Below are 19,245 nucleotides of genomic sequence, written 5' to 3'. Positions count from 1 at the left end.
AGCAGCAGTATGAAAAGACCATTGAGGAGGCCGCACCCAGCAAACAAGTCAAGGTAACACACACACACACGCACACACACACACACACACACACACACACACACACACACACACACACACACACACACACACACACACACACACACGCACACACAGGCACACACACGCACACACACATGCACGCACACAGTTACAAACACACACACATGCACACACTCATGTAGGCATAGGCCAGTCAATCTAGCGTTTGACCCGGGACAAATGGCAATAGTAATCATTCCATGTTTTTTGTAATCCCTAGGTATAAATAACATATAAAAAATCTACAGCTTTATATTTAGTGGAACATACTTTTTTCAAGGTCAAATTTGGAGATTTCCCATTCATTTTCCCATAGGGAGACAATAGGAGATACTTGGGGAATAGGCTAAAATATTTAAAAAATGAGATATCATTTTGAAACTTTCACAGTAATTTACTCAAGCAAAGACAAAGATTTTTTGTATTGCAAGTTGTCTGAAATATGATGATTAAATATGCAAATGAGATCACATCTACTTAAATATGTGATAAATTGTGCAACAACGGGCAAAACATAAAAGAATTTGCAAAAGTAATGATTTACACTTTTTATTGATACCTACACCCTACATCACATATGAAAAATCTACCTTCATCACCTTTGTGGAAAATACTTTTTTGAAGGTCAGACGTAGCAGGAAAGGTATGTTCCACTGAATTGATGAAAGTAGATTTTTAATATGTGATGCAGAGGGGTTGAAGGATCAATGTAATGTATGAACCATTACTATTGCAATTTGTTTTATGCTTGGTCTGTTACCACAGATTTTATCACATATTTCAGTACATATGACCTCATTTGCATATTCCATCATCATATTTCAGAAAACTTGCAATACCAAAATTGTTTGCCTGAATGTGAGTAACCATCTGTGAAAGTTTCAAATGAATATGCCATAGTTTAAAATTTTACCCTATTCACCTTTTATTTCCTATATTCTCTCCCTATGGAGAAATGAATGGGAAATCTGCCAACTCTGACCTCGAAAAAAAGTATGTTCCACAAAATATAAAGCTGTAGATTTTTAATATGTGATACAAGGGGGTTTAAGGATCACTTAAAAGTAGAAACCATTACTATTGCAATTCGTCCCGGGTTTGGGCCTTTTTAGAGCTAGATTGACTGGCCTAGCATGCCCACACACCCACATGCACATGAAAACACACACACACACACACACACACACACACACACACACACACACACACACACACACACACACACACACACACACTGAAAAACATACTGACACACACAGGACATGATAGCCACTTCTGGCTCAATATGGTGGCCGCTACATGTAATTGGGCCATACTGTAGTATATACAGTAAATCACTATCTAACAAAGGTAGACACATGTACCTAATAGGGACTGATGCCATACTACCATTCTTCATGGTAGCAACAATTTAAAATCATTACTGCCAAGCTGTGTCGTTACATGCTATTGTAATAATAGCACATAGTTTCATATTGAGACATTCATAACACAACAGAGGGGCACATTGATCACTGGCTACCGATCAGTTTCACAGCTACACTCATAACGTTAGGTATGGATCAGTTGTACAGCTGCACTCATAATTGATTCAAAGTCATTTTATGCCCCGCTTGGACCCCCCCTACTTAATTCGTTTACTATTGAGCCTGGGGAGAGAAGGGGCTGTTTTTATTAGTTTACTGTGACACACGCACACACGCACGCACGCACGCACGCGCACACACCACCACCACCACCACCACCACCTCTACTGCATGTTAGTCTGAATATAAATACTGTGTCTCTCCTCTCTCCTCCTCGAGAGCTTCAGCGTTTACATCTTACTCTCTGCTTCTTCTCTACTCCACTTTCTCTGACTGTACTGTGCTTTCCTGGGGTGTCTGTCACCCAACTATCTGGAACTTACTTTATAACTGAACCTACACTTGTGACAGGCTATTGAAAATAAACCCTGTTGGAAACTGTAACTCTTAACTTTTGGGAGCAGAGTCAGATATCTGAAAAAAAAATCTGAAGTTGAGATATTTTTTTGTATCATGCAGTTAATCCACTTTTCTTTTCTTTCCTTTCCTTTCCTTTCCTTTCCTTTCCTTTCCTTTCCTTTCCTTTCCTTTCCTTTCCTTTCCTTTCCTTTCCTTTCCTTTCCTTTCCTTTCCTTCCCTTTCCTTTCCTTTGCTGCCTCAAACCACAATGATCTCCCCAACCTGTCCTCTCCAAATGAACAATGATCTCCTCAAACACCAATGATGTCCTCACCTCAAACCATGAACCAATCAATGATCTCCTCACCCCAACTTCTTGACCAATCAGATTGATGTTGATTACAATGAGTTCCAATGGGCTCCAGTGAACGTCTCCTCCAAGGTGACTCAGGATGGACACTACGAGACCGTGGCCGTCACCAGAACAATCGACGCCTCCTCTTCCTCCTCCACCTCAGCCTCATCCTCTGCTAAAACTACCACTACAGTGCTCGAGCAGCAGCAACAGCAGGTGCAAGAGCAGCTAAGCTTCCCCCCTCCACCCACCGAGTTTCTCCAGGTACCCAATGAGGTTCCTGTCCGCTGCCCCTCCCCCCAGCCCACACCAGTCCTTCCCCACGGGCACGTCTGCCCCCACCAGCTTGCCCGCGACTACCACTTCAAGCAGCGCAACTTGGCCGAGATGAAGCGCCTCTACAAGCACATCCACCCGGACATGCGCAAGACCCTGGAGAAGGACATTTACAACGAGGAGCTGTCCTGCGCTGAATACGAGGATGCACTGCAGCAGACACGGTCCATGTTTGAGAGTAGCAGCAGCCCCAGCAAGTGCATGAGCCCTGAGCGGGAATACCTAGAGTGGGACGAGATCCTCAAGGGAGAGGTGCAGTCCATGCGCTGGATGTTCGAGAACAAGCCTCTCGACACCATCAAGGATGAGACGCCGGACGAGGACAGCGGCATGGAACATGGCGGGCGGAACATTGCACAGCAGGAGATCATTGCAGGAAATGATGTCAAGTACACGGCCTGGATGTTCGAGACACAGCCTATTGATGCACTGGGCGCAGACACGCCTGACTCAATGGAGCAGCAGAACGGCGGAAGGATTAAGGAGCTGGCTAGAGGGGATGTCAGGACAGCCACGTGGTTGTTTGAAACACAGAACATGGACACACTCAACAAGATCTACCAGGAGGACAACCAGGGCAACGAGGTGGTCTACACCAAAGACATATCGGGAGGCGATGTGAAGACCGCCCGTTACCTCTTTGAGACCCAACACCTGGACTCTCTGAGCCACACAGAGACCATTGATGAGAGCCACTTCCTCAGCCTGAAGTCAGAGCTGGAGGAGATCAAAGGAGAGGTGAAGATGACCACCAAGATGTTTGAGACTCACCCCATGTGCGTCATCCGTGGAGACTCTGGCGAGATGCTAGAGATCACCAAGGTGCGTCGGGAGGAGACAGAGAAGGGAGACGTCAAGACGTCACGCTGGCTCTTTGAAACCCAGCCTCTGGATATGATCAACAAAGACCCATCCCAGGTGAAGCTCATCTGCGGCGTGTCCATAGAAGAGAACCACCAGGGCGGGGTCAACAAGGGCCGCTGGCTGTTTGAGACTAAAACCCTGGACACCATCAAAGACGAGGAGTGGGAGGGCTCCAGACAAACAAAGGAGCAGATCATCGGTGCGGATGTGCGCAAGCACTGCATGGTCTTTGAGACCCAGCCCATGGACACTCTGAAAGACAACGCAAACGCAAGACCGACAGAGGCCACCGACATCCTCGGAGGAGACGTGACCTCTGCCAGGCACCTGTTTGAAACGGGTCCCATGGATGACCTGAAAGAGCTCAGAGATGTAGGCAAACTGCAGAAGAGAACCATGACAGAGGAGGAGAGGGGAGATGTCAGGCACCAGAAGTGGCAGTTTGAGACCAGGCCGCTGGAGCAGATCAGGGAGGAGAGGAAAGAAATCACTCGTACAGTCAACCTGGAGGCTCTGGATAAGGGAGATGTGAGAAATTACAAGGAGGTCTTTGAGACAATGGATCTCAGCAAATGCGACACACAGAGGATACAGGTGGAAGGTGTCACAAGTGGCTCTGTCAGATCCAACAAGCACCTGTTTGAGTCGACACCCATGTACGCCATGCAAGACAGTTCAGGCCACTACCACGAGGTTAAGACCATCCGACGGGAAGAAGTGGTCAAGGGTGACGTGCGTAGCTGTAAATGGATGTTTGAAACAAGGCCAATTGATCAGTTTGATGAGAGCATAGACAAATTCCAGATCATCAAAGGCATATCCAAGCAGGAGATTGAATCAGGTGATGTGAAAACAGCCAAGTGGCTTTTCGAAACTCAGCCTCTTGATGCCATCAAGTACTTCAGTAGTGTTGAAGACGAGGAGAACAAGACTAAAGAGGGCGTCCATATTGAGCAAGGTGATGTCAAGACGTGCAGATGGCTGTTTGAGACACAGCCTATGGATGCCCTGTATGAAAAGGCTGAGGTCAAGGAAGAGTCCACTGAGGTGCAGAAAGGAGATGTAAAGACATGCACCTGGCTGTTTGAGACACAGGCCCTGGACACCATACGCGATGAGTCAGAGACTGTACTGAAGACTTGCACAGTGGACCAAGAGGAGGTCCAGGGCAAAGACGTGCGCCTCGCTCGCTTCCTGTTTGAGACAGAAAATCTGGAGAATATCACAGGAGAGGACAACAGTGACTTCAAGAGAGTAACTCAGATTGATATCCAGTCTGGAGATGTTTCCAGAATGAAGTACGTCTTCGAGAACCAGGCATCTGACATCATGACCTCCACCTCGGGGCAGACCATGATGAAGCTGAAGTCTCAACAAGCTGAGGACATCCAGAAAGGAAATGTGGTCAACTGCACCTATCTGTTTGAGACCCAGAATATTGATGCCATCCGTGACTCAGAGGAGTCAAAAGATGTTCGCACAGTCACAGACGTCCAGGGTGGAAATGTCGACAAAGGACGCTTCATTTTCGAGACTTACTCTCTGGATAAAATCCAAGATGAGGCCTCAGAGACAGAGATCAAAAAGATTCAGTCTACCATCAGGGAGGACATTGAGAAGGGAGATGTCAAGAACTACACCATGATGTTTGAGACCCAGCCTCTCTACGCCATTCGAGACAAAGAGGGACACTACCACGAAGTGACCACTGTCACCAAGGAGGAGGTTATGAGGGGAGACGTAGTCGGGGCCAGGTGGCAATTTGAAACAAAGCCCCTGGACTCCATTCGAGACACTGATGAAGTTTACATCATCAAGGCTGTGACAGAGGAAGATGTGCAGAAGGGAGATGTCCGATCTGCCAGGTGGAAGTTTGAAACTCAGCCACTGGATGAGATCACTGAGGAAATGAAAGTACGTCTGAAGACTGTGGAACACATCGAGAGTGGAGATGTGAAGATGAACAAACAACGTTTTGAGGATGACCAGAGCTCCAAGTATGTCAGAACGGTCAGTGTGAGCGAGATTCAAAAGGGAGATGTGCGGTCTTCCACTTGGCTCTTTGAGACACGCACCATCGACCAGATTCATAGCGAGGGCTCCGAATATGACGAGATGGAGAAGGTCACAAAGGAAGAAGTGGTGAAAGGAGACGTGAAACAGTCCGTGTGGCTGTTTGAGAAAGAGCCTCTGGATCGCATAAAGGAGAGTGACGGGACAGAAACCGTTGTCACCCGGGAGGTGATCCCACAGGGAGATGTGAAGAGCACAACGTGGCTCTTTGAGTCTACACCCCTCAACCAATTCAGTGAAAGCAGCGTCGAGAGAACTGAGATCATTGGCAAGAGCATTAAGAGCACCCTGGAGGAGCTGTACAGCCAGAGGATGGTGGACTCACAGGGTATCCTCATTGAGACAGACGAGATTGGAGATGTGAGGATGGCCAAGTATAAACTGATGAACCAGGAAGCACCAGAGATCCAGCGCGAGGAGGTGATCAGAGGCGATTTGAACAACATCATGATGAACTTGCTGAACCGCTGTGAGCGCACAGATAAGGCCATCACCATCGACATGGAGGAGAGAGGCAACATCAACACCACAGTCAAACAGCTGTTTAACCAGGAGAAGGGAGTGAACATGGAGAAGGAAGAGATAATCAGAGGAGACATACAAGAGGCCATCAACAGCCTGCTCAAAGAGGAAGGCGCCAACAAAAGGGGCATCCTCATCCAGGAGGATGAGAAAGGAGATGTTAGGATGACCATCTACTCCCTCTTGAATAAAGAGACTGAAGAGGGCATTGAGAAGGAGGACATAGTCAGGGGCAACGTGAGAGGAACTCTGCACAGGCTCCTCTCCAACCCTGATGATTCGGAGCAGAGCAAGATCAGAGTGGGAGAGACGGAGAGGGGAAACGTGAGCTTCTACTCCACGTGCATTGAGTCCGGGGCACTGGATTACCTGCGGCAACTGCAGACGGAGGCCGGTGAAACCATAGAGGAGAATCAGGAGAAGGAGAAGATCATCGGTGGTGACGTAGAGACAACCAAAATGATGCTGAGAAGGAACCAGAAGGAGATTGGCCGCACGGTGACCAATGAGGATATCTTACGTGGAGACGTGCACAGCAACGTGAAAGTCTTCATGACGGCACCGACGGCTGCTCAGAACCTGCAGAAGGAGGAGGTAGTCAAGGGTGACCTGAGGGCAGCTCTCGACTCTCTCACACAAGCTGCGAACCAAAGGGTTAGCATGGAGAAAGAGCAAGTGGTGAGAGGAAACATAAACACCACGCTGCGCTCACTGGCGGAGGCTACCAACCAGGTGAAGGGTGTGGAGAAACCAGAAATAGTCAGAGGGGACATCAGAGGAGCCTTAGAGTCTCTTGAGAAGTCAGCCAACACCAAGACAGAGGTGGTGATCGAGGACCTGGTGCCTGGAGACATTAGGGGCACCCTAAGGTCCCTTGAGGAGGCGAAACAAGCCATGAAGGAGGTGGAGAAGGAGGAGATTGTCAGAGGCGACATCCACTCAGCCATGCGAGGTCTCCAGGATGCCTCCTCAGAGAAGAAGATGTACCAGCATCAGGTCAGCGAGCAAGGGGATGTGAGGGGCACCATTCAGCTGCTGATGGAGCCAGGTGCCGCCCCACGCATGCAGCGCAGGGCCAGCACAGAGGGAGACATCAAAACCTCCATAAAGGCACTTTACGAGCAGGAGGAAACTCAGATTGAGAAAGAGGAGGTGGTGAGGGGGGATGTTCAGGGTGCCATACACTGCCTGTTGACAAAGAAGGAGGAGACGCACACGCACAAGGGCCACAATGTCAGGAGGGTGAAGGCTCCTCTGCATGAGTGCCCAGAGTGTTTGGCTGCTGCCATGGCACAGAGCAGGGCCATGGCCATGATGAACCAGACTGAGACTGGAGAGACAAACAGCAGTAGCCAGGGTGTCTCTCAGACTCAAACCCAGCAGAGTTCCCAGGCTGCAGGACAGACAAGTCAATCCACAGTCTCAGAGGCAACAACTGTCGAAACCACCTCTGAGGTTTCTCAGCAGTCTGCTCAGTCTCAGTCTCTATCACAGACTCAGCAGCTGAGCAAGAAGCAACAGCAGCAGATGAAGATGAAACAGCAGCAAAACATCAAACAACAGCAGCAGATCAAACAACAGCAAATGAAGCAGCAACAGCAACAGATCAAGCAGCAGCAACAGCAACAGCAGCAGAAGCAACAGCAACAGCAAGTGAGCAAGCAGCAGCAGCAGCAGCAGCAACAGCAGCAGAACAGTGCTAAGCAACAGCAAGTCAGCAAGCAAGAAGAGAAAGTCAAACAGGAAGTGACTGTCAAGGAGGAAATTAATGTTCAACAACAGCAAACCAGCTCCCATCAGCAACAGCAAAAAGTCACCCAGGCGGAGCAGCAAACAAGCATTCAGCATCAGCAAACAGTCACCCAGGAGCAACAGGTGAGGGAACAGCAAACAAAGGTTAAAGGTCAAAAGGAAGCAGCCAAGGTAAAGGCTGGTAACCCTGGCAACCCTGGCAACCCTGGACCCATACAGATCAAGAGGAAGAACACCGTGAAGCAGAAGGAGAAGGCTGAGGCCACACAGCAGGTCACCACAGCCACACAGCAGGTCGCTGCGGTGACATCAGGCACTGTGGCAACACAGGAAACGTCCCAGGTCAATGTTACCACAAAACAGACCCAGGAGATAAGGACCGTCACACAGGTGCAGACCTCTGTGACGACAGAGCAGAAGAGCGTCACTCAGAAGCAGACTGTGAAGAACCTGAAATCGGGCTACAGTGGCGGCAAGGGAATGATCAAGAAGAACAAGCAGCAGCAGCCTCCTCAGCCTCAGATCGACCTGCCTCTTCCTCCTGCCTCACCTCCTCCTCCGTCCGAGTCAGAGCTCTCCCTACCTCCTCCTCCTTCTCCCATCACAGACGTGCCTCCTCCTCTGGTGCGTCCTCAGGTAATGAGGCAGGACAGCGACCTCCCTCTCCCTCCACCACCTCCACCCTCTACTGCGGAGGCTGATGCAGAGTTCTTCCCCCCTCCACCTCCCCCTCCATCTCAGGACTTCCTGCCTCCTCCTCCAACCCAGCAGGAGTTGAGCGCCGTGTCCCAGACCGGCCCTGCCAAACCCAAATCTCGTCCCCTCTTTAAAGTCCCCAAGCCAGAGCCCCCCAAACCAGCTGAGCCTCCCAAATTCAAATGGCAGAAGAAGCAGCCACCAGCACCCCAACCACCTCCTCCCCCACCTACACCTCCTCCTCCAGCTCCTGTAGTGGAAAAACAGGACATATCTTCCACAAAAGAGGAGAGTGCCAAACAGGAAGAACAGATGAAGACGCAATCTGTGCCACCATCTCCTCCTCCTCCACCAGTGTCAAAGATTCCCTCTGGTATCCCAGTGCCCAGGCCTGTGCAGGGGGAATCTCCACGCCCACCCAAGAAAGTGTGGGTGCCCCCCATAAAACTGCCACCTCCCCCTGAGACCACTGAGGCGCCAAAGCCAAAACCATATGTCAGGAAGTTCAAGACTCCTCTCATGCTGGCTGAGGAGAGGTATCGTAAGCAGAGAGAAGAAGAAGAGAAGTCCAAGGTCACCCCTCCAACATCACCTCCACAGGTGCAATCTCCAGTCCAGTTGCAGCCACCGGCACCACCACAGGTAACAGTGGAAGAAAATAAGCCAGAGCCTCCCCTACCACCTCCCCCAAAAGAGCCTGAAGTTGTTGCCAAACAATCCCCAGTTCCCAAGGAGCCACCTCCAGTCAAACCACCCACCCAAATCCCCATGGCCAAGCCCACAATTGGTAAGAAATTTGGCCAAGACTCAAAAAAGCAACAGGCTATGTCCTCTGAAGTGACTCAAGCTGCCCAGTCTATTTCGTCTGATGTTCAGGCCTCATCCAATGTCCAAACCCAACAGCAGCAGACAGCTGTCAAGACCAGCTCTGAAACAACTGTCTCCAAACAGGAAGCGGTGGAGCAAGTCTCCAGCTCTGTAACACAAGAGGTGAAAAAGGGGGGGCCCCAACCCCCTATGAAGATGCCCAAGGTGACACCTAACTTCAAGGTCAAAACATTCAAGCCACCCAAGATCGAGGCAGAGGCCAAGCAAGAAGTAAATGTGGCACAGAAGGAGACTGTGGTGACTGAAGCCACCACACAGGTGGGCCAGAAGACCACAGAGAGCTCCCAGATCATCCAGGCAAGCACAGCAGAACAGGTATTAGAGGCCACCTCTGGAGCTACCCATAAAACCGAGGTGTTTACGGAACAAACTGGCAAGGCCGCTGCAGCTGCAAGCACCAAAGTGGAGATTCAGATGAAAAAATCCAAGCACAAGTCAAAGAAGGAGAAGGAGGTGAAACAGGTCATGCCTATCCAGGTCTCCCCTGTGCCCCCCATGACCCCCGAGGTTCCACAAGGTCAGGTGATGGTCATCCAGTCCCAGCAGCAGCAGCAGGTTAAAGAGAAGCATGTGCAGATCAGAGAGGAGGTGGTGGTGACGGAGAAGCAGGTGCAGCAGCAGAGCATTCAGCAGACGAGCAAGATCCAGATCAAGAAAAAATCCCAACAGCAACAACAGAAACAGATCCAGCAACAGCAACAGATCCAGCAGCAACAACATCAACAGACCCAGCAGCAAGAGGCAGAAGTCAGCACACAAGAAGTGAGCGCTCAGGAGGTGGTGAGCGAGATCTCTCAGAGCCAGATGTATGAGGAAGTGCAGAAGGTGCTGAGTCAACTCAAATCCCTGCAGGGCAAAATGGCCACTGCACATTCTGTGAAGGCCATGTTGAGCTCCCTGCCTGACTGGCTGATCACCATGGAAGAGAGATCACGGCTGTGGGCCGTCCAGTACAGCAAGCAGAAGGTGAAGGACGTTGTGACTCATATAAGGAACATTGCTCAGTCCAAACTCATCTTCCTGGAGGAAAACATGCAGCAGCCGGCCAGCAAGCCAGAGCCAGAGCCCCAGCCCCAGTCTGAGCCTGTGGTGGTGCAGGCCCAAGCCGGGGGAGCGGCTCAGAAAATATCTAAAATAAGCATTGGATCTGCAAAAATACAGAGTCAGAAGAAAATGAAGGAGGAGAGGAGGAGCACTCAGGAGATTAAGGAGCAGGACGTTTCAGCAGCAGCTGCATCAAGTACCCCAGAGCCCAAAGCAGCACCCCAAAGTGACTCCATGCGGTTCAGAACCCCCTCCCCCACCTTCATTAGTATTGAGTCGTCCAGGAGGACCGACTCTCCTTTGGTCCCTCCAGTGGCCCCCTCCCCCCCACCATCACACCGGTCAGGGGCTACACCGACACCCCCACCTCGCTGGGCGGAAACCCCCACTAAGATGTACCGGTCAGGGGCTACTCCCTCCCCCACAATGAGCCGATCATCCAAGCTGAGAGATAACTTGGCCAAGATGGCCCAGACGCCACCTCCAATGCCCATCCCCGAGCACATGACCATGACGTCATCTATCCGCGCCTCTGAGATGGAAGCCATGGAGACCTCATCCGTGTCCTCCAGCCACCAGGAGTTCTGCATGGAGACGATGCAGTACACAGACACGATGTTGGACCTCTCGGACGCAGAGATTCACGGTGACTCGATGATGTCAGTGAAGGACAAGCAGAAGTTCTTCGAAGAGGCGCAGAAGGCGGAGGTGAACAAGCAGTACTTACGTAAGGACCCGATCGACATCCCTGAGCGGCTGGGAGCCGATGGCGAGGAGGAGGAAGAGGAGGTCATCATAGAGGCCCAGGTGCCCTTCAAGGAGGACCTGCCCCGCATCGACCTGTCCAGGCTCGTCAACAGGTTCGAGTCGCCACAGCCCAAGGTGTACACCCGCAAGGACCCCATTCAGATCCCAGAGAGGCTCGGCAGTGACACAGAGGAGGGGGACGCAGCTGAGATCGAGCGCAAGCCCACCCCGGCTGATGAGATGCCCTCCTTCGACATGAAGGCCATCAAGAACGTGTTTGAGCTAGGGCAGCCAAGCTTCCACCACGTCCGGGAGGAGAAACGGGACAAGGACGGCTCCGGCAGCTTCTCCGAGACGCAGTCCGTCACGGAGCACTACACCACCATGGACGAGTTCGGCAACACCATCACCGTCTCCGGCTCCAGTACGACCTCTCATGCAGAAAGCGTGCAGCACTCCTCCGGCAGCCCCATGCCCGTGCCCATCCCGAACCCGCCGAGCTACGCAGAGGTTGTTAAGGGTGGCATGGGCGCGTCGCCCGAGCCTTCCGCCGAGGAGCTGCTGAAAGGCTTCCAGCAGTCGTGGGTCGAGAGCGAGACAGTGTTCCGGAACCTTGGCTTCAGCGCCAACCAGCAGTCGCGGAGCTCCTCTTCCTCTTCACGCACCGTGACCAGCGGTAAAAAACGAATGACTAAGCATGGAGAGCACTAATCATAGTCAGACACTGGCCTTGGTGTGATCTGTAATGAACATGATGACTAATCAGAAACACTATGGAGATGAGTGTGGTGTGTTTTAACATCAGCAATTGGGGTGTTTGTGTATTGTTCATGTGTTTACACTGTCTAACATACTGTATCATTGACATAACAGGTAAGGTGAACAGCATGGACATGCCTAATAAATGTAACATTGATGATGGGGTTTTTGAGTTATTACAGCTTTCCATATATGAAGTATTCATTTCTGTACAGTATGTATGAACACTAAATGGTAAAGAGCGTTCAGCATGGGTGACTGTGGTGTGTTCTACCATCAGCTTTTGTTTTTTGTTTGTTTGTTTGTTTGTTTTGACAATAACTAATGAGCCATGGTGTGATTAGACATCAGCTGCTAGGATGTATGTTGTCAACTTTGCTGAGTACTGATGTGTGTGAGCCTAGATTGCAATCACAAGTTGGGATATTTTCTATGATCTTTGTTGCCTTTTTTAGATATTCTAACATGCTTGGCTTTATGTGTTTTGTTATTTGTTTTGGCGTGGTTACTGGTTTGGTTGTTCTGACACATGCTTTTTCACAGGTGGCTCTGTGCACTGCCCAAATTGCAGAGTTATTAGTGAATGTCTTTTCATTCAATTCCATACTGTCTTCCCTTTCTTCTTGTTTAATGTCCCTGCTATAATCCCATAAGAAAACCAGAACTTTAAGCCTTGCTTGGCTACACCTTTCTCCTTTGCTCAGCCAGTCATAAATATAATGCATGGTTACTTTGTAAAACTGTTTCCCCCTACAGGTATTGGTGTTTATCCTCAGCTGTTTATTTGTATAGTAATTAAATCTCAGGCTGCGTGTTAAAACTCAGCCTCGGCTTGAAGATGCATGAATATCCCCAAAATTGGCTCCCAGCGACCCAGATAGAAACAATTATGATGTGCTCAATTGGTATGCATCACGGTGTACCTAATATTGGGCATCAGCTGGCACACGGAGTCCCTGAATGAACCGCTACAACTTCAATGTAAAAGGAAAAGCAGACGGGCACTACAGCACTGAAATGCAGCGACACCACTTAATGCAGGGACACATCAAGTGTGCCGTATACATGCACACATTTACAGAAAATTATTTCGTTTAGATAATTTACAAGTGTTTTGCAGGCGTCTTCACTGCATGTTTGTGTTGCCCATCGGCCATGGCATTGTCTGGCAATGGCATTGCTCTGTACAGTAATGTCAATAGATCTTAGAGTGCGCACAGATTAACAGACGTGTGCACACACACACGCACGCACGCACGCACGCACGCACACACACACACACACACACACACACACACACACACACACACACACACACACACACACACACACACACACACACACACACACACACACACACACACACACACACACACACAGATGCCAGGCACGGCAGAGAAAAAGTGTGGTGTCAGCATTTCCTGAGCTTTGATGGGATCGTGCATTGCAGCATTGTTTCAGGAGAAGCCTGGGCCTCCTGAATCGCATCATTTATTTCATTTATTTCATTCATTGGTAACACTTCCAAATAAGGGGCCATAATTAACAGTAAAGTAGCTACAACCTAATTTAAGTAAGAGTTAATAAACGTTACTTAATGCCACATTAGACACATATTAATTGTTATTAATGCATATGTTGAACATTAGTAAGCAGTTACTTAACTATTAGATAACTATTACCTTGTGTTACAAGTTAATAGCATATTATTATTTAACTAATAGATAAGTAAGGGCACAGTTAATAGTTAAGTAGCTATCAGGTCATACTTAACTAAGGACCAAAATTAGCACTTACTTAATACAAAAGCAAGGCATAACTAATGGTTAATTAATACATAAATATTGGGTTTTGGGACCCTTATATTAGAGTTGGCTGAGGATAACTAATGGTTAATTAATAGATAGATATTGATATTTGGGACCCTTATATTAGAGTTGGCTGCGGATAACTAATGGTTAATTAATCCATAGATATTGGTGTTTGGGACCCTTTTAATAGAGTTGGCTGAGCATACCTAATAGTTAAGTAATTAATCTACTGTGACATCTAGTTTTCACTCGTTCAAATCACTGTAATAGTGGCAACAGGAGCCATTATATAGCAAGGATTGGACGTACACTTCTCAATGATGGTGGGATGATGAGATGTAATTTTTTTCATGTACCACTTATTAAATTTAATGGTAAAAACCCTACAATAAATGCAGAACATTATGAAGAGTAACAGTTTTGAAGCGAAACTAAACCATTCCTTTGTGATAATTAGGTTAATGTTTGAGAATATTAGCTCCAAGAAGAGCAGTGCATGATGGGTACGCAATCTATAGACAACAATAATTCGGTATTATTTAATCATTAGATATGCCTTACTTTTGTATTAAGTAAGTGTTAATTAAGGTCCTTAGTTAAGTATGACCTAATAGCTACTTAACTATTAACTGTACCCTTATTTATCTATTAGTTAAATAATTATATGCTATTAACTTGAGACACATGGTAAGGGATCATATATATAATTATAATTAACATAATTAACAGCAAATTAGCTATAACCTAATACTTTAGTAACAGTTAATAATCACTACTTAATGCCACATTAGACACATATAAACTGTTATTAATTCACATGTTAAACATTAGTAAGCAGTTACTTAACTATTAGATAACTATTACCATGTGTCTCAAGTTCATAGCATATAATTATTTAACTAATAGATAAGTAAGGGTACAGTTAATAGTTAAGTAGCTATTAGGTCATACTTAACTAAGGACCTTAATTAACACTTACTTAATACAAAAGTAAGGCATATCTAATGATTAAATAATACCGAATTATTGTTGTCTATAGATTGCGTACCCATCATGCACTGCTCTTCTTGGAGCTAATATTCTCAAACATTAACCTAATTATCACAAAGGAATGGTTTAGTTTCGCTTCAAAACTGTTACTCTTCATAATGTTCTGCATTTATTGTAGGGTTTTCACCATTAAATTTAATAAGTGGCACATGAAAAAATTACATCTCATCATCCCACCATCATTGAGAAGTGTACGTCCAATCCTTGCTATATAATGGCTCCTGTTGCCACTATTACAGTGATTTGAATGAGTGAAAACTAGATGTCACAGTAGATTAATTACTTAACCATTAGTTATCCGCAGCCAACTCTAATATAAGGGTCCCAAACACCAATATCTATCTATTAATTAACCATTAGTTATCCTCAGCCAACTCTAATATAAGGGTCCCAAAACCCAATATTTATGTATTATATAACCATTAGTTATGCGTTGCTTTTGTATTAAGTAAGTGTTACTTTTGGTCCTTAGTTAAGTATGACCTGATAGCTACTTAACTATTAACTGTGCCCTTACTTATCTATTACTTAAATAATAATAGGCCTATGCTATTAACTTGTAACACAAGGTAATAGTTATCTAATAGTTAAGTACAAGTATTATGTGTCTAATGTGGTATTAAAGTAATGATTATTAACCCTTACTTAAGTATTAGGTTGTAGCTACTTTACTGTTAATTATGGCCCCTTATTTGGAAGTGTTACCCATTCATTTCTGACTCCAGCTCATTTATTTCTGTCTCCCCAGCCATTTATTTCCATCTTCAGTTCCGCCTCAAAATTAACATAATGCGTCAACCTGACTGTCCAAACATCTCACTCTGTGGAGAGTTTCATTAATACGTATAGCTTTAAGACTGCTTTAAGACATATCCTTAAAAACTCTGCCAGGAAAGTAAAGACCAGGGCCCCATGCTGTATATGGGCCTGGTGGACAAACAGAGCCTTTGTTGACATCAGCCATTGTAATTCATATAATGTGTAGTGCGCATGATCTGCCAGTCAGAACAGAACCCTTACCTGTTAGTCCCAAACAGGGTATCTGTGTGATTCAACCATGTGATGGCCTTGCTTGTGTTTCGGACAGCACACGTGTGTGTATGTGTTTGTATCTTGGTGATGTAATTCCATACTGACTGAATGTACTGCTACACACTGATTGTGGCGGTTTTAACCCTGTGATGTCCTTGCCTGTGTTTCAGTGTACATCTACGTAATTTGTTCTCTTGCTCTCTCTCTCTCTCTCTCTCTCTCTCTCTCTCTCTCTCTCTCTCTCTCTCTCTCTCTCTCTCTCTCTCTCTCTCTCTCTCTCTCTCTCTCTCCCTTCTTTTTTCAGCCTTCCGCTTTATCGTTTAACCCTGTGATGTCCTTGCTTGCGTTTCAGAGAGCACGGGTGCCCGAGTCCGAACTGTGTCGGGTATGTCGGAAGAGAGTCTACCCCATGGAGTCTCTGATAGCAGACAAACAAAACTTTCATAAGACATGCTTCCGCTGTACACACTGTAGCAGCCAGCTAAGGTACTCTCTCTCTCTCACACACACACATAGGCACGTACACACACACACACACACACACACACACACACACACACACACACACACACACACACACACACACACACACACACACACACACACACACACACACTACACATGTGCGCAAACATACACATGCATTAAAGTAAAAATTGACGTACTCTACGTGTATGTGTGTGTGCAGCCTGGGCACGTAGTATCCTTGCCACACACACACACACACACACACACACACACACACACACACACACACACACACACACACACACACACACACACACACACACACACACAAACATGTACACACCCACACACACACCCACACACACACACACACACACACACACACACACACACACAAACTAATAATATTTCTGTGTGTTGTTTTCATTTGCTGCAGCCTAGGCACGTATGCCTCTCTCCATGGGCGAATGTACTGCAAGCCACACTACAAGCAGCTGTTCAAAGCTAAAGGCAACTACGACGAAGGCTTTGGAGAAAGACCCCACAAGGAACTTTGGAACAACAAGAACCCCCCTTCCCCCGAGAAGAGCAGGGCCAAACACCACCACACCTCCCCATCCCCATCCCCATCCCCCCACACGTCCCCAGAGAAACCCTGCACCACAGCGTCCCCTGCTGTGGCGGAATCCCACGACAAAGAAGCAAGGAGCCAGGCCACTGAGGATGCCACCAAAAAGCCGTCTGGTAAGGTGGCCGTCGTGTGGCCCCCCGAGTCCACCACGGAGACCCCCAAGAAAGCGATCCACGGTGAGGAGGTGAAGGTGGCAAAACCATTATGGCCCCCCCAACAAGACGGCAACAATGAGACACAAAGTGACACGGTAACAAAACAAGCCTCCAGGCCAACCAAAGAACCCACCACGCCCGCCGCTGCCCCAGCTCCAACTGAAAATGGGAGTGCTGGCAAAACCCCAGAGACCCCCACTACACCAGCACCCGAAACCAAACCACCACCACCACCACCTGAAATAATCACACCGCCACCTCCGCCCCCGCCTGAACTGGTGACACCTGACCAAACACCACCAGACCCACCTGCCGAGCCGCCGCCTGTCAATCAAACCACACCGGCCAATCAGAAACCAGAGACGGGACAGAAGACCGAGAATGGAAGCGATGCGAAAGTGAAGGAAAAGGAAAGTGCAGAGAAGAAGAAAAAAGAGGAGGAAGAGAAAAGCAAAGTTATAGAAGAGAAGAAAGCAGCTGAGGAGAAAAGGGAGGAGAAAAAAGTAGAGACAGAGAAGAAGGAGACGAATGGCGAGACGAAAGTGAGCGAAGAAAAGAAAGCAGAGCAAAGTGCTGACGGAGGGACAAAAGAAGTGAAGGGGGCGGAGGGAGAGAAAGACGGGGCGAAAGATGGAGTGAAGGTCACGGTGATCGATGCTGATGCAGCGGCAGAACAGAACATCAATGGAGTCTCAAACACAAACAACAGCAGCAACAACAACAGTAACAATAACAACAACAACAACATTGGCCACTCTCTGCTGGACTCAGCCCCTGTCTGGTCATGTTTTGATGAGGATGTCAGCTCTGAAACAGCAGTGTCTGACATCAGGTCCAGCGATCCCTTCAGCCTGTGCAGTCTTGTCAGAGAGAATGATCCTTTAACTCTGGGTAGTCAGTCTGTCAGAGAGAGTGATCCCTTAAACCTGGGTAGTCAGCCTGTCACACACACAGATCCTTTCAGTCTGGATAGTCAGTCTGTCTCGCACAGCCAACCTTTCAGTCTGCAGAGTGCACCATTCGAACACAGTGATCCGTTCACTCTGGAGGTAGGTCAACACAGCGATCCATTCAGCCTCGGAAGCGGATCTGTCAAACATGGAGACCCCTTCAGCCTAGAGAGTGACCCTTTCAAATCCAGCGACTTTTTCAGCCTGAGCAGTGAAGCTGTCAAACCATCAGGCAACACAAACACAGACACAAACCTGAGCAAGTCAGAACTACCATCTTCAGACTTTTTCCACTCCGGCATTCCGGAATTTACCACCACCACTACCATTGCCAAAAGCGCTGACGACGTCAGTCTGTCAGAAGACTTGTTCGGGGTGAAGGCAGAAGCGGACAACACCAACACAGAGAGCTTGTTCAGGGTGGATCAGGCGGAGAGCGGGAGCGACAGCTTGTTCTCCGATGCCAGGCCGTCTCAGGTCAGCACCGCCAGTTTCCTGGAGGACATCTTTGCTGGGCTGGACCGCAGTCCCACCCTGCTGCCGGACTTTAAGGATGACATGTTTGGTGACGCCACTCCCACCGCCACAGCCACCAGTGTCACCGCGAGCAATGCCACTTCTGCCACAGGCTCTGGGTCTTTGCTTGACGACCTGATGGGATTCGGGTCGGCCTGGCGAGGGCCTGAGGGGGAGAAGATGGGAGGCGCTGGAGAGAAAGAAGGAGGAGGAGAGGGGAACCCCAGTCTGCTGTGGGGGGGCCAACACACCTCCCTGTCCGTGGAGGACCAGATCAAACAAAACCGTTACTATAGCGATGAGGATGAGGATTGACGACCACCAAATCAACCACCAAACAACCAACCAAACACATTGTTTTTAATTTTTATTACCTTAAGTGCAAAATCACAGCCCTGCTTTACTTGCTGCTACTGAGAATGAAATAGATATACTCTCATATTTATATTCAGTTGATTCACTTTACCGCCCACTCACTTTCCTCCTGTAGTCTTTTTATACTCTCATAATGCGATCCCAAGAATGCCGTTATACTGTTATAAGACAATCACGATAATACTGTTATACTGTTATAAATGCAAGTCATCAAG

At 47.9% G+C, this 19,245-nt stretch overlaps 1 protein-coding gene across 2 annotated transcripts in view; it reads left to right on the top strand.

Moving 5' to 3' along the window:
- xirp2a (xin actin binding repeat containing 2a) overlaps positions 1–16,971 on the top strand; it is a 62,448-nt gene extending 45,477 nt beyond the window's left edge. For both annotated transcript variants that reach the window (XM_063211506.1, XM_063211507.1), the window contains 4 exons: positions 1–53; positions 2,395–11,959; positions 16,288–16,421; positions 16,840–16,971. The exon at positions 1–53 is cut by the window's left edge and continues 51 nt beyond it. In XM_063211506.1, the coding sequence (XP_063067576.1) occupies positions 1–53; positions 2,395–11,959; positions 16,288–16,382 (9,713 nt within the window). In that variant the 3' untranslated portion in view covers positions 16,383–16,421; positions 16,840–16,971. The remainder of the gene's footprint in view (positions 54–2,394; positions 11,960–16,287; positions 16,422–16,839) is intronic.
- Positions 16,972–19,245: the final 2,274 nt, after the last annotated feature.

The sequence above is a fragment of the Engraulis encrasicolus genome, chromosome 12, assembly GCF_034702125.1.
Source record: "Engraulis encrasicolus isolate BLACKSEA-1 chromosome 12, IST_EnEncr_1.0, whole genome shotgun sequence".
In the NCBI taxonomy this organism is placed as follows: Eukaryota; Metazoa; Chordata; class Actinopteri; order Clupeiformes; family Engraulidae; genus Engraulis; species Engraulis encrasicolus.
The sequence above is the reverse complement of the archived record's forward strand: the minus strand, read 5'-3'. Positions and strand labels throughout refer to the sequence as shown.